Source organism: Stigmatopora argus, chromosome 12 (assembly GCF_051989625.1).
Source record: "Stigmatopora argus isolate UIUO_Sarg chromosome 12, RoL_Sarg_1.0, whole genome shotgun sequence".
NCBI classification, from domain to species: domain Eukaryota; kingdom Metazoa; phylum Chordata; class Actinopteri; order Syngnathiformes; family Syngnathidae; genus Stigmatopora; species Stigmatopora argus.
This window is the reverse complement of record NC_135398.1, coordinates 14,102,278-14,112,309: the sequence shown is the minus strand read 5'-3', so window position 1 is coordinate 14,112,309 and position 10,032 is coordinate 14,102,278. Positions and strand designations below refer to the sequence as shown.

General features: G+C 36.8%; 1 protein-coding gene across 2 annotated transcripts; it reads right to left on the bottom strand.

The window, feature by feature from the left end:
- Nucleotides 1–2,059: 2,059 nt before the first annotated feature.
- urod (uroporphyrinogen decarboxylase) lies at nucleotides 2,060–10,007 on the bottom strand. Of its 2 annotated transcripts, XM_077616193.1 has the most exons (10): nucleotides 9,635–10,007; nucleotides 8,442–8,554; nucleotides 8,279–8,358; nucleotides 7,055–7,117; nucleotides 4,416–4,613; nucleotides 4,179–4,340; nucleotides 3,759–3,893; nucleotides 3,117–3,217; nucleotides 2,582–2,648; nucleotides 2,060–2,311 (listed from the first exon to the last, which is right to left on the bottom strand). In XM_077616193.1, the coding sequence occupies exons 1-10, from the start codon at nucleotides 9,655–9,657 to the stop codon at nucleotides 2,147–2,149; spliced, it is 1,107 nt and encodes a 368-aa protein (XP_077472319.1). In that variant the 5' UTR covers nucleotides 9,658–10,007; the 3' UTR covers nucleotides 2,060–2,146. The 2 variants fall into 2 exon arrangements, with proteins under 2 accessions (XP_077472319.1, XP_077472320.1); XM_077616194.1 differs by lacking the exons at nucleotides 7,055–7,117; nucleotides 8,279–8,358; nucleotides 8,442–8,554; nucleotides 9,635–10,007 and adding an exon at nucleotides 5,215–5,328.
- Nucleotides 10,008–10,032: the final 25 nt, after the last annotated feature.

The window sequence follows — 10,032 nt, the reverse complement described above, 5'->3', positions numbered from 1 at the left end:
TTACTTGCCCTAAAATATTTAACTTCAATTAAAAACAAGTTTTTTTATTAATTCATTCATTTTCTGTTCTGCTTATCCTCACAAGGGTCACAGGAGATTTTTATAGTGTAAATAAATATTTGATTATTTTCAATGAGAACTGACTGTCAATTTAATTGTGTTTTTATTTTTTTTATGTAGTTAAATGGGCAATCCAAGTAATTAGACAACACTATATATAGCTATAGTGTGGTACATTATCATCTAGACCACGTAGCCATAAGTTTTAGTCTAATTTGTACGTACACTATGCTACGATAAATTTTGTACGCATGTGGTCAAACGATAAAGTGAAACATTATATCATTAGTTCGGCAGAATTGTTCTGAAAACTACAGAATGCTGTGTCTGATAAAACAGATCAAGTTTGACCTCTAAACATTCTATTAATACAAAATCCTTGTACATATTATACATTTTTTTGGGCAAAACTAATTTTACTGTATTAGTCTTCCCTCAATTATCACGACTTCACTTATCGTGAATTCAATTCTTCGCGATTTGTTTCACTCCCGTCTTCTGTTTGCTACTAGGACTCAGCACTGAAGGGAAAAATAAATAAAAAAGATAGTTATAATAGGGGTGACACTACTTTGCGATTTTTCGATTATCGTGGCCATGTCTGGTCTACATTAACCGCGATATTCAAGGGATGACTGTATTTTTTTTCTGGCACAGTGTTTACATTCATACCAAAGTCATGAGACATAAAAATGTCTTTAGTAGATGTGTGGGCAATTCCTTAGCATTTTCTGTGGAATTTACTGCGACTACATTCTCTGTACGAAGACCTCAAGCACCAATCATTTTAGGTTAAACATACAGCTAATGAATATTTAAAGATGGTGACGTTTCCCAAAATTCAAACAAATGGATTTTACACTCTGTATCCAATGGATAGCCCAGGGATTAAAAATAAACTTCAAAACATGGCTGGACAAAATACATGAGTCAAGTGGATTTCAGACCAACAAATACATTCCAAACGTCTATTCATTCCTGTAAAGTAAGAAAATAAAGTCGAGCAAAAACGCATTTCCTACTGACAATTGTCCCTCTCGAACTATTCGGATTTTGAACCAAAGCTGCTTTTAAGATGATGCGCTTTGATTGAATCTGTTACAGCTTAAAGATTATCTGCGCTTGTATTTTTGAGCTCTTGAGGGTACTTGGAAGCGCACCACTATGCCATTAAAACCAATGACATGTCTTTCAAAATGAATGCGTTTGTCATGTCCACCAATTACGGGAATGGGGTCATTCCATTCAAAATCCAAACGCATAATCTACTTCTAGCAGATTGATACATTTCAGATTAATAGAAAATCTTGTCTTGGAAAGCCATTTGTTGATCCACAAAACCAACATGGGATGATGAGACCATAACATAATGTACACATTCTACAAATTTTTCTTACTTTCAGATTTTAACACAATAAGATACCAGTATCTACAAATTACAGGAAGGAAGCGCACTGAACAGGTATATAGGTAGTCTACTTCACAATCCCCTGGCTTTACCATCTGGTGTGGGTTTACCATCTGCAATATACAGTACTATAATAATACTAGCACTTGGGAGTCTACAGTACTGCAAATGTGAAGGGGTCATAGAGTGTACCCCCCACCCCTGTTTCCAGTGCCCCCTAGACTTTTTCTAGAGAATATGCATGAGTTTGTGGAGTCCCATGCAACACGCTAATTTATTTATTTATTTATTACCTATTTATTCATGTCTAAAATGTATTTTCCTGTGTCTGTATTCTCACCCTCTCGCTACTGCAACAGTGAATTTCCCGAATACGGAATGACTAAAGTTATCTAATCTCATCTCATCTAATAGTGAAGAAATTCCAGTGTGTTGTTCAAATACTATCTATCCCCTGAAATTATGTCTTTAAATATGAAATCATGATTCAGTGGCATTAAAAGAAAAAAAAAGGACTGAATTAATTGAGTCACTTGGATCTTGATTTTAAATACATTTTGGTGGCATACAAAGGCAGTATTATTCAATAACTGTAATGTCATCATTTTTTTCTGTTTATTTGACTTTGGATTCTAACAAAATAAAATCATTCCAGGATTTGACATTTACGATCATTTTCTACATTTGCTTGACCATCTGTTTTGAGTGTTGGTGCACAGCCTCCACAAATGCACCCACATTCTCTGGGTCCATATCAGGATAAAGACCGTGGCCTAAATTGGCAATATAACCTCTTGTGCCGAAGCCTTCCAGCATGTTCTTCACAATGTTTGAAATACTCTCCTAGAGTGGAGAGCGGAAAGAGAAACAGCTCAGCCAAGGTTCCATTAGTAAGTGCTGAGATATTTTTTTTCACACATTTTCGATTAACTAAATGTTTTTAATTCACAATACAGTGCTGTGAGTGTTTCATCCATTTGCTATGGTAAATTAATTTTGTTAATAAACTTGAAAATCGTAAGAAAAAATTAATCATTCCAAATTAAATGCTAAGAACTCATGCAACCACATGTAAGGAAACAAATCATATCCTAAGAGAGGTTTGTTTGTTACCTTGGGAGCATAAAGTGCACATGGGTCCATGTTTCCTTGAAGGCAAACTTTTCCTCCTGTTCGCTCCCTGAACAATGGTGGCAACAAAAGACAGACAGTCCATTCATCAAGTGGAAATACACAAAATGTTTTATAAAATTAGACAAAATCACATATGAATCTTTCTAAAAGGGACATACAACAGTCCACTGGCTCATTGTGTGGTTCAAGTTGTTGGATGTTTTTGCTTGTACAATTTTGTTACTCGGGCCACACGGCAGACGAGTGGTTAGCATGTCCGTCTCACAGTTCTGAGATCAAGGATTCAATGCCCGGTGAGTCCCGGCCTTATTGTGTGGTGTTGGCGTGTTCATGTGTGAATTCATTAATTTTGTTACCCTATTTTCTCATTTATTATGGCCGTATTGTCCACTCAACCACCCGATTAGGGTATTGGACTGACAAAAAAAATTTGATTTAGGAAGAAAAAAGTGTCCCTATTCTGTTCAAAAACATTGTGCCTTTTAAATAATTGTGTTCGTGTGTGTAGTGTTACCGCGCTGAGCGTGGGTCAATGGTCCAATCAAGCCCAACCACATTGTAATGGGACTGTGACAGATCTTCAAGAGCATAATGAGCATCCTTTGCAAAAACGATCTGTACAAAGACAAAGTTCATATTAGAACACTTTTGAGAACTATTCTGGTGTACCAACATAGCTTGTTAGTGCAATGCTGCCATCTACTGACAAAAGACAATAAAAATGTCACAGAAATGAAGCTTAATATTAACAAGAATTGAAACCAGAAATCAAAACCATTAACCAAGGTATTCATAGAGAATCCAACAAATAATATAGTACAAAGGATAAATGTATATCTGAATGTATGAATGGATAAAAACTAATTTTCACTCTAAATTAATGTCTTGATGTAAATGTGTACAGTCTTCGCTCGACTTCACTTATTGCAAATTCACTCCTTCGCTATTTTTTTCTGCTAATAATTGTTAATTATTTTTTTTTAAGTTGTGAAAATCCACGGTGAAACTGGTAAGCGGAAGCCAATCCTGCTACTAGGACTCAGCACTGAAAAAAAGGTAGTTATAATACCCTACTTCGCAGTTTTTCGATTATCACAGCCATTTCTGGTCTACATTAACCGTGATATTCGAGGGATTACTGTACATGCTCTCTGACCATTGGAACTTCTTTCTGTTCCTCCTTGAGTTTCTCTTTAACGCGTCGAGCAATGTCGTTAAGGTAATGTAACGAGAATGCTTGAAACTCCACCGGCCCCAAGATACCAGCGTGGGACTCGAACACCTGCAGAGCCTGTATAAGACAGAAAAAGGGGAGTCTTAACGACAAGACGATTCATGGTGATGTAATGGAATTTATGCATCACTGACCTAGGGATTTGTATAAAGTCTATCACCATCATTGCCAGTGAATGGGTTTAAAAAAAAAACAACTTTGCCATAATGTGCCCGCTTTCAAGTGACACCAGGATTTTACAAACACTGTTATGGGCCAATAATATTTTAGGATAATTTTGTGTTCTCCGTGGAAGATCATCATATTGTACAGTAGGTGTAGAGGTAGAAGTAAAAGTGTGACCTGAGCTCCAGCTGCCACCTGGCCCAAAAGGTACTCGACTATCACATCCGTTAGCATCTTAAGGAGCATGTGACTGGCCTGTGGATGTCGATAGAGCCAACGCTTGGCCTTCGAGTGGGTGTTGGAGCCACCTCCTTCTATCATATAAGACATCAGCGTCCACTGTTTAAGGGAATTCAAATGAAAATTGAGGCCAGAAAGATGAAAAATGGTTTCAAACTGCTGTCAGAAACTCACCGGTGCGCCAGTGAAACCTATCAGTGGAACTTTGCCCTCAATTTTGTGTCTGGTCAGTGTGATGGCTTTGAAAACATAACCCAGTTCTGTGGCCACATCCACTTTCACTCGCAGGCGCTGCAGGTCTTCTGGCTCCTTGAGGGGCTCTGGGAATGTGGGACCTTTGCCTGGCACCATCTGGACATCCATACCCATTGCCTGAAGGGAAGGAATGAAAGAACACTAAGCCATGCTATTTTTAACCTTCATTTTCATCAAGCTATCAATTTTCTATAAATTCTTCCTTATCCTGACTTCAATGTGGACTACACCATGAACTGGTGACCAGAATGTACTGTATATAATTATTAGATAATTATTACAGACTGAATGGCCTGCCAAGTTACCACTCAAGTAGTTGTTATTGCCCTTCTTGTCATTCATGAACCGATCGTCTTGAATCCCGTTAGCTATACGGCACAACAGCAATTAATCCTTTAATTTAATTGTATTTCTTTTTATATGGTGGTTGAATGTTTTATTGTGAAGTATTGTTCTCTATAGGTTAAAAGTTCGTATATAGAGCGTGTCCTCGAGAGCCCCTATCCAGTCTGTTTTCCGTATCCAGAGCTGCCAAACTGCGAAGACCCCATTTCAAAAGTCGCACAAGATGAATCATTCATCAGAACTGTAACTCAGATGATTCACAATGCATTCGTTACCGAATTCTTCCCGTTTACAGTGCAGTTCAATCAAGCGTTGTTGTGAATTTCGAGGCATTTAAATTGGAAATTGTTACTTCAAAAAAAAAATCAATTACATTTTTTGGGGACTTCCGGAGTTTAGGGAGGTTGTCCGGAGTCCCCGAGTCTGCGTTGCATTTCCAGGTAAACTCTTGAAAGCAGCTCTGCATATCTCCCTCTTCTACCACACCTGAATCAAATGATCAACTCATCAGCAAGCTGTCCAGAAGCTTGATACCAATCTAGATTATTTGATTCAGGTGTGTTGGTGGAGGGAGATATGGAAAACAGACAGGAGCTCTCGAGGACCGGAGTTGGCCACCCCGGATGTAGACCAGACCTGGGCAATTAATTCCACAAAGTACCGCAGTGGGTGCAGGTTTTCGTTCCAACCCACGAGAGGAGACTTTTCCACCAATCTGGTATTTTATAGAAGTGAAATCAGTGGATTGCAGTCAGGTGCTGCTTGTCTCAGCAGAAATCTAATTAGTTAAACTGTCTGAGCTTGAACGGTTGGAAAAAAAAAACCTGCACCCACAGTGGCCCTCAAGGATCTGGATTTGAACCCAAGTCCCCCACTGTGAGCCTGACGCCCTAACCAATCATCCGCCGGGCCGGCCAAGACAGAATTTTTTTTACATCTATTTATATGACATACATGTGTGGCCTACATGACCCAAATTGGGATATGCACACGTTGGTCTCAATTACTGTATTTTCTGGACTAAAAGTCAACTTTATTTCAGTTTGACTCGGCCTACGACTTATGGCAGGGGTAGGGAACCTATGGCTCGGGAGCCACATGTGGCTCTTTTGATGGGTGCATCTGGCTCTTTGCTAACCTGTGAGCCAAAATATGGAAATCGCTGTTGACAGAACTGAGATATTACATTTAGAACTGATTTAATCTTCTTTTTTTTTTTTGCTTTAATCTTCATTTTTTGCAGTAGACTCTTCTGGAATGCACCCTCTCATTGATTAGCAACAGCATACGAATCTTTTTAAAAATATTCATTTTTTTCCACTTTAAAAGTGGTGAAATTACAAAAAAAATTGAAAAGGCACTCGTTTACATGTATGTATTTTGACTTTTATATTCGTAGTATGGCTCACAAGGAATAACATTTGAAAATATGAATTGTTTGTGGCTCTCTTCGTCAAAAAGGTTCCCGACCCCTGACTTATGGGTTTCATTTTTTTCACTCAGACCGCTAACAGCGTGTTATGTGCATTTATTAAATTATAGATTTCTAAGTTACTGTTAATAATGTGTTACATTAACAGGTGCTTATTTCTTTATGTTGTTCCTTTTTTTACTATTTAACATATCATGTTTGTTCTTGGTTTCCCAAAAATTTTAAAAATGTGATTTATACTTCAATTTATAGTCCAATCCAGTATCCAGTATAAATTTGTATAAGTCATTATATTTTATTATAGTTAAAATGAAGAAATTCAATGATACTTTAATAAATATGGTTTTAAATAGTAATAAAATTAAACAACAAAAATACACACCAGGTATGGGCAAACAAATATTCGTTCGGTCATTCAGCCCTCCCAGTCAAAATGAATTGGACGACTGGCACTGTCAATGGCAGGCAATATGTTCCTATACTTTGAGTGGCCAATAATGGTTAAAAATCTTTCTAAGACTTTTTCCTCCAGTTTTTATTGTTATTGGTTCCTAAAAAAAATTAAGCCACATCCCCCAGCCCCACTATTACATTATTTTTTTCGGGGGGATAAATTATAAGCTTCTGCAATCTTTGGTAGGTTCATATATGCTCGTGGCCTCACAAGTGATATTGCAACTGCAATGCAGTCACCATATAAATGATTTCCACATTGAAATAAAAGGTTAATTTTATCACATTTAAAAACTTTTTATTTCTCAAAAGATAACATGACTCTTACCTGTGGGACAACAAGGATGTCAGAAAAGATGATGGCCGCATCAAATGGGAAACGCCTAAGAGGCTAAAAGTTAGAACAATAAAAATAGCTCAATTTAAAGCATCATATTCATGGCTATTTCTAGGCTAAACATAACATGCAAACTCGAAATGGCTATGACACTACTTTAATTAACTAATATAGGTCTGGTTAAGAGTCTTTGGACAGAAATAACACAATACAGCGGTACCTCGACATACGAGAAATTTGAGATACGAGTAAAATTTCAGGCAAATATTTATATTGAGATACAAGACAAATTTTGATCTACGAGCAGACAGCGGACGCGAGAGGCTGCTCATAAGAACATCATGGGCACTGTCTCTCTCCCCACAACTTCCTCGTGTAATGTATCCCTGGTCGCAACTCCCTCTTGTAATGTCTCTGCGAGCACTGGGGGGAGCGTTGCATTTTTTCAGTGTTTTTTCCCCGTTAGTCATTGCGAATGGCGAGGCGATCGTTAATACGAGAGTTATATACACTACTCGTTGGCAAGTGGTCGTGCGTTATCCTAATGTGAGGACATTTGTGTGCATAATTTTCGGAATATTTTGAAGGGAATACAAAAGCAAACTACCATCGATAGGTTGCATCTGAAACTCACGGTGGAGGCGGGGCAAACAGAGCCAACCCGGCCTGGAGAAGAAATGAAAAAAATGTAAAACAAAATTTAGTGTTTAGGTAGTGTAATGTTAGATTAAATTTATTTTTGAGTGTGTCTGCATCGTAATCCAAGTTCATTTAAAATTTGTTTATGTTATTTTACGAGCGTTGCCGTGCAAAAAGTCCTCCCCCTCATCCCTCTCTCTCTACCCTCCACGTAATCTGTCTAATTTTAGTTCTATTAAACACATTCTAGTATACTATTAAACCACTAGTTATTTGAAACTTTGTTAATAGACGGCAAATTAGAACAAATAAAACATTTTTTCCAATCCTATATCCTGTTTTTGGTGTTTTTCAGAGGATTGGAACAAATTAATTTGTTTTTAGTTCATTTCAATGGGAGACCTTAGTTTGAGTTATGAGAAAATCGACACACAAGCTCAGTCCTGGAACGAATTAAGCTCGTATCTCGAGGTACCATTGTAATTGTTGGAATTTGTAGCACTGGAAATATATTTGCGGCAATGTTTTACATGAAAAAAAGTAGATCAGGTTAAAAAGCAAACAGGAATGCCATACCTGCAACGTGAGCTCACAGCAGGCGTCAGGTGAGCGACATGTTTCAAAAAAGTCCTTTCCTGCCCTGAACTCACGAAACTCTGCAATTACAACGACAATGTATTCATCAAAATGGATCCTGGGGAGTTATCTATTTGCTTCAACAGAAAAGAAATTCCAGTACCGGGTAAGTATCTTCCAGCCTGTCTCATACACCAAACTGGGACATGCTCGGTTTGTTCGCCTCGTGCGGCTTTGAGGAATGTATCATTCTGAAGTTGAGGGAATTCTTCAGGGCTGGAGGGAACATTTCTCACATTAATTTGAAGGAAAAAAATACAGTTCTGGTGGTGTTTAGAAAAAGAGCATCACGTTGCTACATTTACAATATCTTGTTACAAATTTGTATTCTTAAATGGTAACATTTTTTGTTTTTTTCACTGAACCCAGCACATTCCTTCACAGTTAAACTCTTATCTGAACTGCAGACAACCAACTCCCTGGTGGTGTCAAGGTTAGATATGACCTGCGTGCAAGTTATCTCCTAGCATCATTGAGACTGTTAAATAAAAGAAAGTCAACCCTCAAGTAACGTCATTCATTGTTTAATGGCTAATGCCATTTATATACTAATTATTTATTGATTTGTTATTATTATTACTATTATTGTTGTTGTTTTTATTATTACTATTATTATTGCTATTATTATTAATTATTTATCTGTTTGTTGTTATTTTTGCACGTACCTACTTATTTATGTTGTTGATTACTTATTATGTCGACACGTATTTATTATTTATTACCTATTTATTGATTATTTATTTTTTAATTATTGTTATTATTTACTGATTATTTATTTGACGTTGTTGCTGTTATTGTGCACTTTGTGCTCAAGCTTTAAATCGCATTATATACTTGTATAATGACAATAAAAGCATTCAATTTAATTCAATCCATTTTCTGAACTGCTTATTTTCACAAGGAATTCTACTAAATCAAACAAAAGAGTATACCTTAACAAATAGCAATTCATCGCATCACTATCGCTATACTGTTACACTGCATTTCTTTTCTTTTATGTGCCCAAATGAATTAAAAAGGAAAAAAAGTCTGAAACTATATCATGGACATAAAAATAATGCAGCCATCTTTCAATCCTAGCGTGAACTTGGATTTATTTAACGATAAACACACATTTTAAAACAACAAAGCACAATACTTTAAATGCTTATTTTAACTGAGTTATTAAATTTAGACATAATGCCAAAAATACAAAACAAGTCATGCTTTCATAACAAGGACTGAGGTCTTGTTTTATTAACGTCAATGACAGCAAAAATAGTATTATTAGAGTACAACAGGTGGTTGATTACTCACAGGATTAGTTCGCCTTTACTCATGTCGGCCAACTTGAGGAACAGAGGAGCTTTCTTTTAGAAGATGTCAAGTGAGACATGCACTTCAACTCATCCAAACGCCTCAGCAACTGTCACTTACAGGGCGCGGCCATCTTGGACACATGTGACTACGCCGGAAACTTCAAACATTTCAAAATAAAACAAGGTATCGTGCAGCAAGGCTTTCAGCAGGGGCCTTTCAAGTGAATTCTTCCAAGTACAAAATGTAAAAGATGTTTTCATAGGGTGCGGCTGTTGTAAATATTTGTCTATCCAATTAGTATAAGAACTGCCAGAGTTCAAACGTTCTGGTTTTGAATTAATGACCTTAATAAAATAATAATATAATATAAAATTATACATTTGTGATTATTTTCT

Bases quoted from the DNA above. Each gene is read 5' to 3' on its own strand.
- urod (XM_077616193.1), bottom strand. From the start codon at position 9,657: ATGAGTAAAGGCGAACTAATCCT. The intron at 2,649-3,116 runs GTAACACTACAC...ACCATTGTTCAG, and splicing joins ATTGACCCACGCTCAGCGCG to GGAGCGAACAGGAGGAAAAG. The intron at 2,312-2,581 runs GTAACAAACAAA...TCTCCACTCTAG, and splicing joins GTGCACTTTATGCTCCCAAG to GAGAGTATTTCAAACATTGT.